The sequence below is a fragment of the Salvia hispanica genome, chromosome 3 (assembly GCF_023119035.1).
Source record: "Salvia hispanica cultivar TCC Black 2014 chromosome 3, UniMelb_Shisp_WGS_1.0, whole genome shotgun sequence".
NCBI lineage: Eukaryota > Viridiplantae > Streptophyta > Magnoliopsida > Lamiales > Lamiaceae > Salvia > Salvia hispanica.
Window position 1 is genome coordinate 36,473,185 of NC_062967.1, and position 21,244 is coordinate 36,494,428.

At 37.0% G+C, this 21,244-nt stretch overlaps 2 protein-coding genes across 2 annotated transcripts; both read right to left on the minus strand.

The window, feature by feature from the left end:
• Positions 1–5,791: 5,791 nt before the first annotated feature.
• LOC125210010 lies at positions 5,792–8,131 on the minus strand. The gene is made up of 2 exons (XM_048109586.1): positions 7,366–8,131; positions 5,792–6,983 (listed from the first exon to the last, which is right to left on the minus strand). The coding sequence occupies exons 1-2, from the start codon at positions 8,129–8,131 to the stop codon at positions 5,881–5,883; spliced, it is 1,869 nt and encodes a 622-aa protein (XP_047965543.1). The 3' UTR covers positions 5,792–5,880.
• A 5,551-nt stretch (positions 8,132–13,682) lies between these two features.
• On the minus strand, positions 13,683–16,455 carry LOC125216278. Its single transcript, XM_048117951.1, has 2 exons — positions 15,602–16,455; positions 13,683–14,845 (listed from the first exon to the last, which is right to left on the minus strand). The coding sequence occupies exons 1-2, from the start codon at positions 16,332–16,334 to the stop codon at positions 14,307–14,309; spliced, it is 1,272 nt and encodes a 423-aa protein (XP_047973908.1). The 5' UTR covers positions 16,335–16,455; the 3' UTR covers positions 13,683–14,306.
• Between the last annotated feature and the right edge of the window lie 4,789 nt (positions 16,456–21,244).

Here is a 21,244-nt window from a genome sequence, read left to right on the forward strand (position 1 = left end):
CAAGCTGCATTGCTTACCCATTTGAAGATCATCCCAATGACATTACCGGTGTTTCCAATGATGGCGCTACTCTTGATATTCCAAACAACGAGTCCGTTGAAGAGAACGTCAAGAGTGAAGAGATTGCCACGAATGAAAATGAGTTATTGCAAGTGCTCGTCAAGGCATATGATGACAAGATTGGTGATCTTTTCATTCCAACACATCCGAAAGTGGAGATAAAAGTTGATTTGGAGACTTTACTTGACAAGTATGTTTCTTGCCATGGGGATTTCATTATGATTCTAGTTCACAGTCAATCAAATGGTCATATTAGAGCAACAAATGTTCACTCCAAGTGCTCAAGATCTCATATTTTGTTCACAGCCAAAATTGAATCATGGTTCAGTTTTCGGATACAAAGTCTTATCTATGACCAACATCGACCGTGCATATTTGATCCAGGAGGAGAGCTTTCATCTCTCTTTGTTTCGAAGTTTCCACCTTGAGGACAAGGTGGATTTTAACCGTGGGGGAGTTGTTATGAACCTTCCTTTAGTTTAGGTATATTAGGGATTTGAATATCTTTTCATATATTTATTTCTTGTTCATTAAGTTAGGGTAGTAGTTCTATTATTATAAATAGGGATAGGTTGTTATCATTTTATTCATTCAATCAATCAGTTATTGAAATACAATATCATTTTGTTTAGTGTGCTATACGCCACTCTATTTGTCTCACCGCCGACCCTTGCGAGGGCGCCGGACTTTATCGTTTCATTGTTTAGCACCGCCGACCCTTATCCGGGCGCCGGTTTTGACTTTTATCCAACGAGAAGTTAGCTTCCCGGACTTGTTACGGAGCACGTCTGTAACACAACGCAGCGCAGTGCGGATGCAGCCAGAAATCACATGCAGTGCATACGTAGACCAAAGGCATCGGCCGGGCCCACGACAGACTCGGCTGATGCTTCGTCCTACACGCACCACATGAAAAGTCCGCGGAGCAGCGGATGACTGTCAGCCTGTGGTCGTGGCTGCGGATCTTGACCGGCAAAGCGCACGTCACGTCCAGCTGGAAATCGCACTCTGCGCCTCGACAACGATACACCACATCCCCGCCAACGGCCTTGCACTTGGAGCAGCTGCTTTCGTGGAGATTAGGCTGCTTCTGGAGGGGTTCCAAGGAAGGGTGCAAATCGCTGCCATCTAAATCCATAGGCAGATTACTGCACTGGTCGTGCAGATAACCACTTCTCGACTCTGTTGCTACAAACGGAGTCAAGAAGATCGGTAGTTTGCAGGTACTGCATAGACTCGAATTCCCATCGTCGGGATCGAGACTGTTTTCTTCCTTGTGCTTGCTGTGAAATTCATAAGATCTTTTAGCACGTTCATTTGATTCTCTCAGTTTTTCATAGTAGTCTATAACCTGTTCCCATATAAGATCTTCTAGCACGTTCATTTTGCTAAACGAGTAGATGTATTGTTAATAATTGGTCTATTTATATATAGTGTCACAAAGGGGCGGAGGCACGGTGGGGCCAGGGGGCCCCTGGGCCCCTCACCCATTTGGATATTTACACTATATAATCCCACTGAATAAATATAATACACAATTCAAATTATGCCTGCGGGTTTGGGATACCCGTTTAACTATACGGGGCGGGATTGGGTAGTATAATATTGAAGTTTTCAGGTACGAGTACCCGCAAAATCGGGTTTGGGTACCCGCGGATACCCGTTTCGACACCCCTAGTAATAGTATATTCATATATGAGGCACACCACTATATTATAAGTTTGACGTTAAATTTTTATCATATTCATTTTATTCTCTCCTGTATTTTAATTTAAACAAGAATCCAATTTGGGAAAGTTGGAATTTTATCTCTTTTCTGTTAATGTAGCAGGAGATGTATTCTGAAGAGTTGGAATTTAAGTTTCTTTTTTATTGTTAAAAAAAATTCCGCTTGTCTCTTTGTTATTAGTGTAGTAGGAGATGTATTAGTGATATTTTATTTGATCTTTACTGACGGGACTGAGGATGTAGAATTAAAATTGAATTACAACTTCAAGTGTGGATATGTGTGTGCACATAAATTTTCAAATTCAATTTCACATCAATTATTTCATTCTACCGAATAAAGAATTTGAAATTGAATTATAATTCTAATAATAATTCGATATAACAAGCAGTATGACGATCTCCCTAAACAAGAAACATGGATACTAAAATAGCATTTAAAGCACTCAAGCGCCATGCGTACTTTTAGTAGCCTTCCCCACAACGACCACATCGACGTCCGCAGACCATGTGTCCGCGGACGAGACTGAGTGGGCATTCATGAACGCCACACGCACCTCCGCAATCTCGTACTTTCGTACTTGATCAAAGATAGCTTCTCTCATCCCGAAAACAGCCACAAACCTAAGGGTCAGTGACTTCAGACCGATTGCCTGCTGTAACGTGGTCTACAAAGTGATCATGAAGATCATCTCGAAGCGGCTTGAGTTGCTCGTTCCTAAGAATATTAGACTCTCCCAATCGGCTTTCATCTCGGGGAGGAATATCATGGACAATATCTACCTAGCCGAGGAGATCATGAGAGGCTACACAATCTCGAGAGGATCACCGAGGTGCACTGTAGGGGTGAGCAAAATAACCGAAAACCGAATATCCGAACCGAATCAAACCGAAATTTTGAAATTCGGTTCGGTTTTTTTGGTTTTTCGATTCGGTTCGGTTTGGGCGAAAAAAAACTGAATTATATTTTAAATATATTATTATATATTTTTATCCTATTAATTTAGTACTATATTATATCATATATATAACATATATTCTTCTAATATATTTTTATAAAATAAATATTATATATATTATATTAATTTTATATTATATATATTTATATTCTATTAGTATATATAAAATAAAATAAATTAGATATATTAAAATATACTATTTTTTTCGGTTTTTCGGTTTTATTTTGAAATTTCGGTTTTTTCGGTTTAGTTCGGTTTTTTAAGTTCGGTTTTCGGTTTTCGATTTTTGATTTTTCGGTTCGGTTCGGTTTCAATTTTAACCTAAATTCGGTTTTTGGGGTTCGGTTCGGTTTGGACGAAAAACCGAACCGAAACCCGAATGCACACCCCTAGTGCACTGTCAAGATCGACCTCTGGAAAGCTTATGATACAGTCGACTGGACTTTCTTGAGGGACGTGCTCACAACATCCATTCTTCCTTTGTCAGCCTGATCATGAAGTGCGTCACATCACCCTTGTACATGATCACGGTGAATGGTAGCCACCATGGCTACTTCAGAGGTAAAATAGGTCTCAGGCAAGGAGACCCCGTGTCTCCTTCTTTGTTCATTTTCTGTATATAATATTTGTCTCGTTTGCTTCTTGTGCGCACTACTAGGGACTTTCAGTTCCATAATAAGTGTCAGCATGGGGACATTACTCACCTCACTTTTGCAGATGACCAGTTTCTGTTCGGCAGGGGAGACTTGATTTCTATGCAGATTCTGGCAAACACCATGGAGGAATTTTCGGAGTGATCAGGGCTTGGGATCAACCGGGACAAATCTAACATGTTTATTGCAGGCTCTATCAAAGTCCCCAAGGAGACTTTGCTGCAAGTTTTCGGCTTCCCTGAAGGCAAACGACAGTTATTGAGAAGCTCATTGGGATTGCTCGTACTTTCCATTGGGGGAAGAAGTATGGTAAAAATGCATGAGATGATGTATGCAAACCGAAAAAGGAAGGGGGACTGGGCATTAGAAACCTCAAGGCATGGAATTCGGCTCTTCATGCCAAGATCCTTTGGAACATTCACTCGAAGAAGGACTCTCTCTGGATTCGTTGGATTCATGCATAATATATTGGGAATGGATCGATTTGGGAGTGGAATACACAAGAAGTGGGACTCCATGCTCATCAAGAAACTTTTATCCATCCGGATGAGATGTTGGCCAGGTGCACTAGAGACGATATCATTGCTCTCTGGAACACATGGTTTTCGGAAAAAGGGGTTCACGAGGCATATGACTGGTTCAGGCCGGTGTTAGACGTTTCTGGGCTAAGTATGTTTGGAAGGACTTTGTCCCTCCTAAGTTCTCTTTTATTACTTGGCTCTCACTTCGAGGACACCTTTCCACCCGGGATCGCCTCCATTTCTTGGAGAATTTGGACGCCACATGTCAGATTTGCCGCCGGGAGGAAGAGCCAGTGGACCATCTTTTCTTCAAGTGCTCGAAGGCTTGGGTAGTTTGGGGGAAGATCATGCTCTGGTTTGGTATTGCGAGGAGATCGACGACGATTAAGAGTGTCATCAAATGGGCAGGACGACATATTCGAGGATCACAGATTATCCAGATGGCGTAGAGGATTGCCCTCATGGCAGCAGTGGCGATCATTTGGAGGACTCGGAACAAGATTATATTTGATGGGAAAGCTTGGGACGCAGCTAGGGTCATCTTTGAGATCAAAGAAGCTACCTACAACATTTTGTACTCACACTTTCCACATGAGCAGGTTCTTCTCCACCTTCTAGACAGATGATGGAGTCCACAGATGTTTTGGGTTACGAAGCACTTTGAGTCACTCATCAGGGTACTCTTTTTCCCCTTGGGGAGTTTTATCCCATGGGGTTTTTTTCTTAAGGGGTTTTAACGAGGCCCGCCCACTCTGGGTTTAGATGGATGATTTGAACTGTGTTCGTCCTTGTTTGGGGCTTGCCCCGTGTTGTTTGTTGCTTGGTCTTTACCATGTTGATTTGTATTAGCTGACTTGTGGCCTTTTCCCTTGTATGTCCTCGGGTATGCCCGAGTGTATGATGTAAATGTTGGTTTGGTTCTTTTAAATTTATTTATTCATAAAAAAAGATAGCTGATCCAAGCACGACACACAATCCACGTGGAATGCCTGGTCGCAATCCGCGCAGCTGTAGTACCACTGTGTGCTGTCAAGGATTTGCTCACATGCATCGCAGAAGGATAAACATCAAACTTCCCATGATCCTTGCATATTCTTCTTGAGCCACAGGCTCGCCCGTGTGCACGCTCAAATGCACATTGGGGTCCAATAGAGTCTTAGCTGGTTCACAGTCAAATGAGCAGAACTTCTTGAGCACTTTCTCACCGTAATAAGATTGTATCAAAGTAATTCCCTCATGATTGCCTAAAGTCTTGATTCCGAAAATTACATCAGCTAGACTCATATCTTTCATGTCGATGTTTCTTTTCAATAAATTTTTAGCCAAAAAGAGAAATGACTCAAGTAAGTTAGGACAACCAAAAATGAAATACGACTCAAGTAACTTTGGACAGATGGAGTGTTAAATATGTCAACATAAATACATGAGAATGCCGATATAGTTTCATATTGACATTATCCATCTATTATATTTGCATATTTTGCATATTGAATTGATGTAAACTGTTTCATAAATTATATGAAAATTCATGAAAATATTATCAAATTTTGACTCAAAACATATGTAGGATCTCGTTGGAATCCTTATAAAATTATCTTTTATTTGATATATGTTTTATGAAAAAATAATTTAAATCGAGATATGTACATGCTTTTAAATTATGAGATGAGATTTTTTAAAAGTTAGTTATAACTAATTTGTTGTTAATTGACATTAATATCCCTAAGTGATATTTCTTGTACATTGTATTGAAACTCGTAGCTAAATAATCTTGAGTCTTGATTTAAAGATCTAATGATTATATCATTCAGTTATAGTTAACAACTAGCACCCCCATAAAAGGATTTAAATAAAAACACTTTTATCATAAAAATGAACACTTTTATCATAAAAATGAACATATGTTTACAATTATTTGATAGTGAAAATTTCAATGAATGCATTTTTGGCTGAAACAATTTTCTAGAGATCTTGTATGGATAGAGTCTTCATCTTAGACTCTTTGAAAAGCTCAGATAATGTCTCGAAACAAGTAACATGGATGCTAAAATAGCATTTAAAGCATTCAAGCGCCAGACTATCACGGTGCTCTCGGTAGCCTTCCCCACAACGCCCACACCTACGGCCGCGGACCATGTGTCTGCGGACGAGAGTGAGTGGGCATTTATGATACGGCACACGCACCTCAATAGCCTCGTACTTGATCAAAGATAGGTTATCTAAGCATGGTATGCAGTCCACGTGGAACACCTGCTCGCACTCTGTGCAGCCGTAGTACCACCGTGTGCTGTCAAGGCCCTTCTCACATGCGTCGCAGATCTGCGGCTGCATGTGAGGAGGTGGGGATGTGACGAGCTTCAGAGGATGCGGGTCGTACACGTGGCGGACAGTTGCCGGAAGCTGTGCACACCAGGTGTGTAGGCTGAAATTGCGGCATGTTGTGCATTTGTAGGATACGTCGCTGAGGAATCTCATGCAGCAGCGGCATTTTGCTTCCTCATATTCTACTGACTTTTTGTACGAGGAGCGGAGCACATGCGTCTTGGCGTGGGCAGTGTGCGTGATTGAGGGCGGCATCAAGCTACAGATGATGTCCCTCCGGTGCCAGAAGGAGGAGTAGGTGAATCCGTTGGTGAGGCGATTGCAGCATGTGGTTTCTAAGACGCAATTGGAATACTTATCTCGGCTCTTTAGGCCGATGAGGATGCCCGGGGGAGGGCGGTAGCGCCCCATGTGCATGGAATGCGTCACCATGCGCGGGAGACGTGCGCAACAATCGTGGAGGATGAGTTTCGGGCACTGGAAACATGTATAGAATGGAGGTGAGATGAATTGTGTGCACCCGTTACACTTAGGGAGCCGATGAGAATCGTCATCATTGATCTCGACATCATCATTGTAGACGGGATAGTCGTGGTGCAAGGTTAGTGGATGTTGGTGCTGCACTGCGTCATCACTTGTGGTGGAGCTACATTTTGCTATGTGTCGTATAATACTTGTGTATTCGTCAGGCACCGGAAGATGAACCAACTCTGGAACTCGATGTAGAGCTTCTCGTAGCGGAACTGCACAGTTAAGGACACATTTGAGCTGAGCAATATATTCATCTATCTCATTCAATATGACCACTTTCTCAAATGCCATAAAATTTCGAGTTTTATTCTAAAAAGATAACTATTAAAAATAATGATATAAAGTACTTCTATTTAATCAAGTACTCCTTCCATCCCTTAATTTATCACATTTTTTCATTTCGGTCTATCCCACAAAATTTGTCACATTTCAGTTTTTACATAATTGGTAGTGGATTCCATATTCTACCAACTCACATTTTATTATAACCTTCTCTCGACTGACTTTTTCAACTCATTTTCCATTACATTTTATAAAATCCGTGCCCAATCAAAGTATGCCAAATTTTAAGGGACGGGGGAAGTAATTGTTTACCTGGTTCGAAGCTCCGGTCATTTGTGACGGAGCACATGATATGGACATTGTATGAACCCATAGTGCATGAATAAAACCCCCAACTCGACACATCGTCTTCACAAATTATACACTTACTCCACCCCACTATGGAACCGTAATTCAGAAGAAGTGGGTGGCGGTGGCGCTCGTGCTGGATTGCATTTGGCAGCGCAGCACAGTGAGGATGCAGCCAGAAATCACATGGACTGCATACGTAGGCAAAAGGCATCGGCCGGGCCCACAACAGACCCGGCCGATGCTCGGTCCCACAAGCACTGCAGTAAAAGCCTTTGGAGCAGCGGATCACCGTCAGCCTGTGGTCGTGGCTCCGGTGCAGGATCTTCACCGGCAAAGCGCACGTCACGTCGAGCTGGAAATCGCACCCTACGCCACGACAACGGTACACCACGTCCCCACAAACTGCCTTGCAGATCGAGCAGTTGCTTTCGGGAAGATTATTAGGCCTCTTCTGGAGGGGTCTCGAGGAAGGATGTAACTCGTCACCGTCTAAATCGATAGGCAGATTACTGCACTGGTCGTGCAGATAACCACTTCCCGGCTCTGTTGCTTTGAACGGAGTCGAGAAGAGAGGAAGATTGCAAGCGCAACATAGCCTCGAATTCCCGTCGTCAGGATCGAGATTAATGCTTTCTTCCTTGTACTTGTTGTGAAATGTAAATAATATATCAGCAAATATATCTCGGAAAATTGGTTCAAGTGGTGCTTCAGCGTGGAACCTGCGCATTTTGATACACGCTTGGATATTCATTAAGTTTAAAAATGCTATAGTTATATAGTGTCACGAGTCACCACATGAAAAGAATGAAACTCTAAACAAGAAAAGAATCATTTGTTTTTTAGCTTTATGCATAACCTTGCTGCATTTATAAGATAAGAATGATGTGATTCTTTTTGTTCAAGAATATATCAAAGAATTACTTCATCTATATAGTTTTGTGCAAGAATTTTGTGACACGTGAAAATGTCAAGAGAAATACTCCCTCCGTCCACGAAAAATATTACACATTTGCCTCTTTTGGTTGTCCACGAAAAATAAACCACATTTAAAAATAGACCCTTCTCTTACTAATAATACGGAACCCACATTCCACTAACACTACTTCTCTCTTATTTTTTTCCTTCTCTCTTACTTTACCAATTCCACATTAAAACCCGTGTCATTCACAATATGTCCTATTTTCTGTGGACGGAGCGAGTATAGTTTTGTGGCACTTCATCTACATTGACACTTGAGGCAAGTGTCATTCTAGGTAAAGTGTAAGTATAAAACATCTATTCCTTCATGTTAAAATGTCATGAAAAAAATGCATAAATGAGTTATGGACAACTTTTCATAAATGGAAATAGTATATTTTTGTAGAACAAAATAGAAATGCACGTATTTTTATGTGTCCGAGGGATTATGTAAATAAAATATTCATAACCATTTAAACCACTTTCCCTCGCTGCAAAGGATTGAAACATAAAAACAAACTATTAATTATTTTTTCCTAATTTTTTTTTTACTCATTTGTGAATTTTTATATAATTGATTTTGTGAACTAAGCTAAAAAGAAGTCAATATCAATAGATCCGGGCCACGAGAAATAAATTAACCAAACTTATTTACTCTTCTGTCATAAATATTTCATTTTTCCTCTTAGTACGTCCACCAATAAATGTCACATTTTATTTTTAACTTTTTTAGGAAGTATACCTCAGGTTCCACTAACTCATTACACTTATATTTTAGGTAATATTATATCCATCCTGGAATGTAGTCTTGTTTTTCTATTTTAGGCCGTACGTCCACCAAAATTTGTCTATGTTTATGTTTTTTAATGAGACGAAACTCATTTTTCACTAACAATATTTATTTACTTTAATAACTTATTCTCTCTATATTTATCTTATTTTTACTAAATTTGCATCAAATCTCGTGCCATCCATCACCAAGACTATTTTGGGTAGACGGAAGTAGTGTTCTTTTGCGTCATGATATAATATATTGAAACATAATAACACTTGTTTTGATTTTCTAATGAATCGAGTATAAGATGTTACAGTGCATGTTCATTATAATACTAAGATAATCTTTTGAATTTTTGGTTTTTAGATTTTATTATGCAGTTAAGAACGTAAAACTATGACTTGTATTCAATCAAATCGTCATTCCTAATTAATCTTGTTGACCCTCACGAGAAAAATACATAAATTCTGGCGATGCTAAAAGATTGAACTCATTATCAAATGAGAATAGGGAATAATATATTCAATTCGGAAATTAACAAAATAATCCACGTCGATCTGGCCCTGTAATCGAGAAGAAGTGGGTGGTGGTGGCGTCCGTACTTAATTGCATTTGGCAGTGCAGCGCAGTGCGGATGCAGCCAGAAATCACATGCACTGCATATGTAGACCAAAGGCATCAGCTCGGCCTCCAACAGACCCGGCCGATGCTCGGTCCCACACGCACTACAGTAAAAGGCTGCAGAGCAGCGGTTGACCGTCAGCCTATGGTCGTGGCTCCGGTGCAGGATCTTGACCGGCCTAGCGCACGTCACGTCGAGCTGGAATTTACACCGCACGTCGCGGCGAACAAGGCGATGACACGAGTGCAGGATCTTGAATATAACTCTTGAATCATCATTTTGTTACACGAGTGGATGAATTAACTCCTAAATAATTGGTCTATTTATATAGTGTCACGCCATGGAAAGAATGAAACTCTAAACAATAAAATAATCAGATACTACTATTTTTTAATTTTAGCATAACCTAATCAGCATTTACAAGTTAAGAATCATGATATGCTTCTTTATATTAAGAATATAGTGTAAGATAATTACTTTCTCATAATCACAAGTTTGGAATTACATGCCAAGCAAGATATACAAAAATGAGGAATAAACATTGATAATCACTAACATAAATGAAATAAACATAGGTATTACTGTATAATTTTCTATACATTTTGGAATTTTCAATACAATTTACAATGAAATAAACATAGGAATTTGGCAATGCAGCGCAGTGCGCGAAGCAGCCAGTTATCGTATGCACTGCATACGTTAGACCAAACGCATTGGCTGGTAGATTGCAAGCACAACATATAGCCTCGAATTCACGTCTCCGGGATCGATATTATTTTCTTCCTTGTGCTTATTGTGAAATCTATATGATTTTTCAGTAAGTGGATATAGCGATGAACAGAGACATACTGTTACACGCATGGATGTATTAAATTCATTAAATAATGGTCTATTTATATATAGTGTCACGACATGAAAAGAATGAAACTCTAAATAAGAAAAGAATCGCGCGTTTACTATTTTCACTTTATATGCACAACCTTGCTACATTTATAAGATAAGAATGATGGTATGGATTCTTTTGGTGCAGAATATATCAAAGAATTACCTCTTTACAATGAATCGCAAGTTTGGAATTACATGCTTAATTTGTTCCCCCTCGTTGGGATGTCGCATTGAGAGAGTTGTATTACCGCTCTCTCGACACGCCCTTGCACTAATACGATTTTACCGATGCAAAATTTGCACTTTTCCCTTTTTATATTGTTATTTAAGAGATTCTTGACCCTGATTTTCAATAGTGTATATCCATTACTTGTTAAGTGATTTATTTGTATTCTCTTTGGTAGAACCATAATTCAAAGACCATTTATGACGATAAAATATAAGGAAAAAAAGAACAAATATATTTGAGTTTCGTACAAACATAATGAAATAAATCTAGAAATTATTTACCTAATTCAAATTAATAAATTTTTCTCATTCTATTTCCTTATATTTTATCTTCCGTAGCACCGACATAAATGTTTGTTTGATTTGTAGAGGTTAAAGGGTTAGAGTTTCCTATTAGAAAGAAGTTTGATTTGTTAAATGTTGATGTGAACGACGAATAGGTTTTTGATACTCCCTCCGTCCCCCATAATTTGTCACCATTTGGCTCGGTACGGGTTTTAAGAAATGTAATAGAAAGTGGGTTGAAAAAGTTGTGGCACATAGGTCCTACATTTATATATTAGTTTTATAATAAAATGTGAGTGAGAATGAGTTAGTGGAATATGGAGTCCACTACCAAAAAAGGTAAAAGTGAAAGGTGACAAATTTTTAGGGACGGATAAAAAAAAAAATATGGGACAAATCATCCGGAACGGAGGGAGTAATACTCTGCATTTGGAGTAGAGTTGTCAAATGAGTTGGACCAGCCTAATCCAGGCCAGAGGTAGTTAAAGCCTACGTCTGAAGTGGGTTGGGCTAAGCCGAACTTTTTATATTTCATTTTTTCAGACAAGAGTTAACTAAAGCTAATTACGCTAGTGGGTTTCTAATGGGCCGTTCATGCAATTTCATGGTTTTTTTTTTATAAGGAAAGAATAAATTCTCTCTTACCTTTTCCAAATTATTAAAATCTTTGGGTATCCTATGCTAGCTTCTCACCATTCTAAGTTTGCTACTCTATTTGTAATAGTAAGTTCTATGATTCTATTTTGAAAATATATTTAGTGCCTACTTATGATTTCACCCTTCACAGTTTTGTTTGGGTGTGCTCTTTTTCTTGTTAAACATACTCCCTCCGTCCCATAATAGATGTCACACTTGAGAGATGACACAAAATTTTAGGAGATATTATATTGTGTGTTGAGTGGTGAGAGAAAATATAATTTTATAATTGATGTGAAAGGGATCTTTTTTCAAAAGAGGAAACGTGACATCTTTTGTGGGACAAATTAAAAAGGAAAGTGTGACATCTATTATGGGATGGAGGGAGTACTTTATTTAAATGATTTTACTATGTTTGAAAAGGAACAAAACTAGAAGTGGCAAAAATAACCATTTTGAAATGATTCAGATGGCAGATTAGCTTTAATTGGGGCCTAACTTATGCGAACATTAATACACAAGTTGAGGATGGAGATTTTCTTATGTAAAAAACAATTTGTACTAATTTAAAATGAAAACAAGTTTTGACCTTTTACTATAGATTTCATAGTTTATCAATGAAATTTTAATTGAAAATTTATGAGTTGTACACAAACTAGGTAGAATCATCTAATATCCAGTTTATTACTACAAGGGAGTAGAGGAACATAAGTCTAACCCCACATCAAATATTGCTTTATTTTTATCCGTTTACAAATTATTTCAACTTTTCTTAGGTTTTGCTTCTCATGCATAATCCATCTGTCTTATATTTTATCTTCGGTAGCACCAACATAAATGTTGTTTGCCTTTTTTAATTGGCAAAAGAGTTTAAATTATATTAAAATTTAGTTGCTAAAGTAATAAAAGTTAATTAAATATTAAAACGTTTAATTCCAAAGTAATGCCAGCTTGGTATATGACAAATTATTATTTTTTTCGTAATAATTTGTTCCACAAGAAAAACTGAAAAGCCACAGCAATTTTTAACTGTAAAATATTAAAACTTTATTCTAACCATAGACAAGTGTACACGGTTGGGATCGGGAGCCATCCTTGCTAGTCGGCCGAGTCTCATGGGCGAATAGTGTGGCCACACTTTCGTCGCACTATGGAAATGTTGTGATTGATGGATTGTTGAGAAAGTGTGGAGATTGTTTGGACTGGCCAATCTATGAAATTATTTTGTGATACTCGATGATATTCTTTTCTTAATGCAAAAACTCGAGTTCACTATGGTATGCATGACATAACTATTAAAACGTTATCAGCTTAAGACAACTGAGTATTTTATAGTACTCAGCCCTGCACGTGTTTTCCTTATGTGCAGGGTTGAGCGGCGAAGAGCTTGGTGTGGTGTTGAGTCGAACCTTAATTATTGTTGGATTTATTTTGAACTCTGAGGAGCGTCGTGTCTTCATACATGACGTCACTCTTAATCTTGAATGCTTCCGCTGAATTACGGCTGTTTCTTTCTCAATCATATTTCTAAACCCCTTTTCACTCTTGGATTATTAATTATGATAATTGTTGCCTTTGGATTATTCAAATGTTAAGCGTTTACTCTGATTTCTCCCTCATTTTTTAATATTAATTATTTTGGTCAAACTCTCTATCGAAATCCTAGAAAATTCTCTTTAAAGTCTCATTGGTCGCGACCTCCCGCATTTATTAACCTTAAAAAGAGCGGTCGTGACAATAATAGTATCAAGATATAATCTAAGATTGAGTTGTGAGATTATTATAATCATTGGAGTTAGCTATGACTAATTATCCCATGATTATCCATCAAGGATTAAGTTATCAGATTCAATCTTATGAACCAACTACAATAGATATTTAATCTCAAGATATAACCTTACGAACTGAACTAACACCTCTGCATATTTACACATGGATACAATTTTATTGGCTACAACTATTTATTATTCTTCATCATTTCCAAGGATAGCCTCGTGCTCTCAGACACGTTATGAAATAGTTGGAAGGAATCCTCATAACAACAAAGATGAATGCTAAAATAACATTTGAAGCACTCGAACGCCACCATATTATTACGGTAGCCTTCCCCACAATGCCCACACCGTCGGCCGCGGACCATGTGTCCGCGGACGAGGGTGAGTGGGCATTCATGACTCGCCACACGCACCTCCATAAACTCGTACTTGATCAAAGATAGGTGATCTAAGCAGGGCACGCAGTCCACGTGGAACGCCTGCTCGCAATCTGCGCAACCGTAGTACCACTGCGTGCTGTCAAGGCCCTCCTCACAAGCATCGCAGATCTGCGGCTGCACGTGAGGAGGTGGGGCCGTGATGAGCTCCAGGGGATGTGGGTCGTACACGTGCCGGACGGTGGCCGGAAGACGTGCACAGCTGGCGTGTAGGCCGAAATTGCGGCATGTCGTGCAGTAGTAGGATTTGTCGCTGAGGAATCTGTTGCAGCAGCGGCACACTCCCACATATTCTAATGGGCCTACGAACAAGGAGTGCGTCTTGGCGTGGGCAGCGTGCGTGATTGAGTCCGGCATAAGACGTCTCTGTTGTACGTGGGGAAAGAGTAGGTGAATCCGTTGGTGAGGCGATTGCAGCATGAGGTTTGTGAGATGCCATGGCAAGAATTGTCCCGGCTATTTAGGTCGATGAGCACACTCGTGGGATAGTGTCGCCCCCTTTCTAGGTAATGTGCCCCCTCACGCGGGAGTCGCGCGCAACAATCATGGAGAAAGAGTTTCGGACATAGGGAGCAGGTGTAGAATGGAGGTGAGATGAATTGTACGCACACATTGCACTTAGGGAGCCGGTGAACGTCGTCGTCGTCATCAATCTCCTCGTCATCTTTGTAGACGGGATAGTCGTGGTGCAATGTTAGTGGATGTTGGTGCTGCACTACGTAATCACTTAGGGAGGAGGTGCATTTTGCTATGTGTCGAATAATACTTATGTATTCGTCACGAACCGGAAGATGAACTAACTCTGGTACTCGATTTTCTTGCAGAGCTTCTCGAAGTAGAACTGCAGTATAATTAAGGATGCGTTTGGATTAAGCAACATACTCTCCTAGTCTTATTCAAGATGACGACTTTCTTGAATGTCGCAAGATTTTGCTGAAGTTATTAATAAAGTAAGAGAAATTTTTTATTAAATATATATTACTCTTTCGGTCCCCATTAAATGTCTCATATTTGGCCAGTGCAACTTTTAAAAAATTGTTTGACTTTGTGAAAGAAAGTGAATTGAAAAAGTTACTGGAATATGAGGTTCACTTACTAAAGTAGTAAAAGTAAAATGAGACATTTATTGATAACCATCCAAATAAGTAAATATGAGACGTATGGGGTGTGATCCGTTGCTAACTTTTTCTTAAGTTGCTAACTTACTAACTCATCAATGCAACGTATTAAAAATGTCAACACGATGAAACTGAAATGTCAACATAAACTTAAGTTGATATTTTAATACATTATGTTGACATTGATATTTAAATGTCAACAAAGTTTATTAAAATGCCAACACAAATTGTGTTGACATTTTAGTGTGCTCGTGTTAACATTTTAGTGTGATCATGTTGACATTTTTAATACACTATGTTGATGAGTTTACAAGTTAGCAATCTAAGAAAAGTTAGTATTTTAACGCACCCCTGAGACGTATAATAGGGAGTAATAATGAGAGAGAAGTTTTATTCCATAAATGGAAAGTAATTGGAACAGGTAAAAAATTGTGTATTTGTTGAACGAAATAATTCAATGAAATCAAGTAATTTCATACCTGATTCGAAACTCGGGTCATCTGAGACAGCGCACATGATATGGACACGGTAATAACACACAGTGCACGAATAAAACCCCCAACTCGAGACCCAGCCTCGACAAATTGCACACTCACCACTCGAATATATGTCCCCGTAACGGAGAAGAAGTGGGTGGCGGTGGAGCTCATGCTGGATTGCATTTGGCAACGCAGCGCAGTGCTGATGCAGCCAGAAATCACATGCACTGCATGCGTAAACTAAAGGCATCGTCGGCTGGGCCCACAACAGACCTGGCCGATGCTCGGTCTCACATGCACTGCAGGAAAAGCCTCTGGAGCAGCGGTTGACCGTCAGCCTGTGGTCGTGGCTCCGGTGCAGGATCTTGACCGGCCCAGCGCACGTCACGTCAAGCTGGAAACCACACTCTGCGCCGCGACAACGGTACATCACATCCCCACAAACGGCGACGCATTTGGAGCATTTGCTTTCGTCGAGATTAGGCTGCTTCCGGAGGGGTTCCAAGGAAGGGTGCAAATCGCTGCCATCTAAATCAATGGGCGGAATACTGCACTGGTCGTGCACATAATCGCTTCCCGACTCTGTTTCTTTGAACGGAGTCGAGAAGATCGGTAGACTGCAGGCGCTGCATTGCCTCGAATTCCCCTCGTCGGGATCGAGATTGTTTTCTTCCTTGTGCTTGCTGGGAAATTTGTAATATTTTTTGGCACGACTTTGATGTTGAATACTCATTTTGCTACACGAGTGGATGTATTAACTCGTTAATAATTGGTCTATTTATATGGAAAGAATGAAACTCTTAGCAAGAAAAGAATCATTTACTACTACTCTCTCCATCCCAAGATAAGTGACCTACTTCTTTTGGGCACGAGATTTAAGGAATGGTATTTAAATAAGTTAAAGTGGAGAGAGTAAAGTATGGGAGAGGGAAAAGTAGAGGAGAAAAGAGAGAATAAAGTATGTGGAGAATAAAGTAAGAGAGATGACTTTTTGCTAAAAATGGAAATAGGTCACTTATAGTGGGACACCCCAAAAAGGAATACAAGTCACTTATCTTGGGACGGAGGGAGTATTTTTTACTATAAGCCTAATCAGCATTTACAAGTTAAGAATGATACTCCCTCCGTCCCACATAATTTTACACACTTTGACCCAACAGGAGTTTTAAGAAATGTAATGGAAAGTGAGTTGAAATAGTTGGTGGGATGTGGGTCCTACTTTTAAAGTATTAGTTTTATAATAAAATGTGAGTAGGAATGAGTTAGTGGAATATGGGGTCCACTACCAAAAAATAGTAAAAGTGAAATGGGTAAAATTATGTGGGACGATCCAAAATGGAATACTGGGTAAAATTATGTGGGACGGAGGGAGTATGCTTTTTTACGTGCAAGAATATAGTCTAAAATAATTACTTCCTCATATTCACAAGTTTGGAATCATACGCCAAGCAAGATATATACTACAAAAGAGGAACAAACATAGATAATCACGAACATAATGAAGTAAAACAAAGAAATTGTTATAGCTATGTATAGATCTATGCCAAGCCAGATATTTCACTATATTTTACTCCACAATAAAATAAACAAAGGAATTTTGGGAACGCAGCGCAGTGAGCATGCAGCCGGAAATCGCATGCTCTGCACATGCATCGCCCGGCCGATTGCGAGCACAACATAGCCTCGAATTCCCTTACGTCGTCGTGATCAATATTGTTTTCTTCCTTGTGCTTACTATGGAATCTATATGATTTTTCAGTAAGTGGATCTAATGAACAGGGGCATTTTGTTACACGCATGGATGTATTAAATTCATTAAAAAATGGTGTATTTATAGTATAGTGTCACGACAGGAAAAGAATGAAACTCTAAACAAGAAAAGAATCATTAAAATTTTTTTACTTTATGCATTACCTTGCTGTATCTATAAGATAAGAATGATAAGACTCTTTTGGCGCAAGAATATATCAAAGATTCACTTCTTTACAATGACTCGCACGTTTGGAATTATGTAAATGCTTAATTTGTTCCCACCCGTTGGGATGTTGCACTGAGAGAGTTACATTATCGCTCTATCAATACGCCCTTGCACTTTAAACCTAATCTAGTTAGTACTCTTTTCGTCCCGCTTTAGCAGTCCCATTGATTATTCTGCCCTCTTTTTAAAGTGGAGAAATGGTAAATTAAGAGATACAATAATTTAGATAAGACTCTTCTCTATATTATTCTCTTTAACTATTTTTTATCATTTCTCATTTTTAACTATTTTTTATCATTTCTACGAAAAGAGAGCAGAAAGGTCAATGGGACTGCTAATTTTCCATGTGTCCTTCGATTTTAGGACAATGTATTTCCTCACATAAAATAAGTTGTAATACTAGGATTTTAAATATGTAATTATCATGTTTTTCAATAAAATATATGAATTTTAGTATTCAAATAATATTTAATCTGAACGTAAATTAAATTAGTTGGAAAATAATAAAAATAAAATAAATTTATAGGACCCATAAATAGTGAAGGGAAGAGATGGATAAAAGATGGAGAGTTGCAGATGCTTTCTTTTAATTAAGAGATGAAGTAAAAAGTAATGTCAAATAATGAAGGGAAAGATGGATAAAAAACCGCGGGTGAATGAGCTCACCTCCTATGCAAATAGTCATTTAAAAAAAAATTTATTCATCCTATACAAATATAGTCATTTTTAAATAAATTTATTCATACAAATAGTCAATTTTTAAATAAAATTTATTCATCCATTAAAAATTAGTCAACCAAACTCTATTTATTTTAATTTCGGCGATGGCTATCTAGTCCAAGACAGAGCTGTCTGGGTGTGCAGTGATTGTTTAAGTTTTGATTGGTTCAACTATTATGTATTTTTAATTTTTTGGATTTTTTTTTTCAGTAGTCACAAACTTTCAACATATTGTAAATTTAAGTTTGGATATGAAACACATGAGAATATAATTTAAAATTTAAACAAGTTTTGACCTATAACTATACATTCAATGGTTTATCAATGAAATTTCAACTGAAAATTTATTAGTTGTACACAATCTTGGCAGATCAAATATCCAATTTGTTACATTGGATGATGGGGTTTAATGGTGGGCTCAATCTCCTTATTATTGCATAAATACTTGTACACGCACTAAATGGACAATTTCTAGTCCTTATATATTATTCTTGAGTGGGATGCTAACTTTTTCTTATATTATTAACTAGTTAACTTAAGAAAGTTAGCATCGGATCACACCTCTTATTCGCTATCTATCGTACTTCATCCGTCCGCTATTAAGAATCTCGGTTCACTGTTACCATAAATAGTAAGTTGACCCATTTTCCATTAACTCATAAAAATGAGTTTTATATTCTACTATTGTTTTCCACTCACTTTTCTTTGTATTTCTTAAAATCGGTTATTAAACTCAAATAGGACTCCTAATGGACGGATGGAGTATAGTATATATTGTAGGATAGATAGCGAATCGAGTTGTTGATTCACGGGGTAGTGGAATTGATGGCCCAGTAGCTAACAATAACATCAACGTGATTAGGCCCACTAAAACGTTGCCTTGAGTTTTGGGCCTAAGCCCACCTGAAAAGTCCAATAAAATGCGATCATACAAGTGTTACCTAACGCCAATAAAATCATATTTTAAATTATGAAAACGTAATATACACTAAATTATTTTTGTGCCAAAATATTTATTCAAATAAAATAAACTCTAAGGCCATGTTTGGTTGGCGGAAAAGTAAAGTTGGCAAGGAAAATGATTCCTTGGAAAATAAATCCTGGGAATATGATTCCTAGTAACTTTACTTTTCTGTAATTTATATATAATTTAAACACCAAACTAAAAATACACTCATTATTTTTTATTTATAAAAAAGAATAATAATATAAAATTTTAATAAATTATTAATTACAAATAATAATAATTATATTATTATATTTTTATTACTTCGGATAGTTTAAATATGGATTATTCATCATAATATATAAAATATAATTATAATTATAATTGTAGTTACATGAAGTATTATACTCATTTATTATAATAATAAATATAATAATTATTATATTATAATTATAATATTTATAGATATTATAATTGAAAAAAATTTATAAATTAAAATTGCACTATGACTTTGTTGATTAATTATTAATTTATAAAATATAATTATTATTATTTATTACACGTTATATTGTATAATTATATTTTAACTATTTAATAAATTATTAACTACTATCATGAATTATTATAAAATATAGTTATAATTATGATAATTTTAATTATAATTATTTATTATAGTGAAATTAAGGAGTATGATTTATAATTTTAAATTATTTTTAAAACATTATAATTACTAATAATAATAATTAAAAAAAACTATACTATATTGCATTAAATATGTAAGAATCCTAAAACTAGGAAAAAGAATACCTAAGAAAAGCTAGGATTCATAATCCTGGAAAGTTGTACTAACTTTCCTTGTTCTCGGATTCTGATTACTTTCCCAGTTTGATTAAAAATCCAAACAAACACAGAAATTTAAAATTTAAGGAATCAGATTACTTTCCCAGCCAGAATCCTGCCAACCAAACATGGCCTAACAGTCTATAGATATTTTTTTGAATAAGCATATATTCAAAAAATATTTACCATGAATGCATTTTATATTAACAGACTAAAAAGCAAAGAGTGTGCATACTCTTGTCATCTTATGGGATGGATGGAGTATTTAATAATGGCAAAACACATTCTTAGGTCCTTATACTTTAGTCAAAATGTTAATTAGGTCCTTGTACATTTTTTTCATTTTAATAGGTCCTTATACTTTTCACAATATTTTTATCAGGTCCTCGTACAATTTTTTGTTTTAGTAGGTCCTTATACTTATATCATAAATTTCATTAGGTCCTTGTACAATCTTTTATTTTAGGGACTTTTTTACATTTATCTTGGATAATAATCTAAATTTAATTAAACTTAATGAACTTTTTAATATTCCATTATTTAACTTAGCATAGTCTATAAAGATAATATCATCTTGTTATCCAATAATCTCAATAAGTTGTAGAGAATAATAAAAAGATTAACCGGGATGATTGAAGGTTAAAATCAGAGTTTTTTTTTAGAATAACTATCCGAATTTTCAATTGATTATTTATATTTATATTGAAAGATATGTTTCCCTGAATATTTATAATCATAAGATAAGTTAAATAATAAAATTAAAAGGTTCATTAAATTTAATTAAATATAAATTATTATCTAAGATAAAAGTAAAAGAATATCTTGAAATAAAAAATTGTATAAGGACCTAATAAAATTTATAATCAAAGTATAATGACCTACTAAAACGAAAAAATTATACGAGGATGTGATAAAATTTATGAGAAATGTATAAGGACCTACTAAAATGAAAAAATTGTACAAGGACATAATAAACATTTTGATTAAAGTATAAGGACCTACGAATATGTTTTGCCTTTAATAATTAAGGAATTTTGTTATGTGGCCATGTTAGGCATAGAGAAAGAGTGAAAATTACAAGCCAATATTTCAGTGTCTCAGATTCACTTAACCTGACCAGCTTCAGCTATTTCCAAAATCACATGCATTAATCATTGTG

Coding starts and splice junctions, on each gene's coding strand:
- LOC125210010 (XM_048109586.1), bottom strand. CDS start 8,131: ATGCGCAGGTTCCACGCTGAAGCACCACTTGAACCAATTTTCCGAGAT. Junction 6,984..7,365: donor TGACCGGAGCTTCGAACCAG/GTAAACAATTAC, acceptor TTAACTGTGCAG/TTCCGCTACGAGAAGCTCTA.
- LOC125216278 (XM_048117951.1), bottom strand. CDS start 16,334: ATGAGTATTCAACATCAAAGTCGTGCCAAAAAATATTACAAATTTCCC. Junction 14,846..15,601: donor TGACCCGAGTTTCGAATCAG/GTATGAAATTAC, acceptor ATTATACTGCAG/TTCTACTTCGAGAAGCTCTG.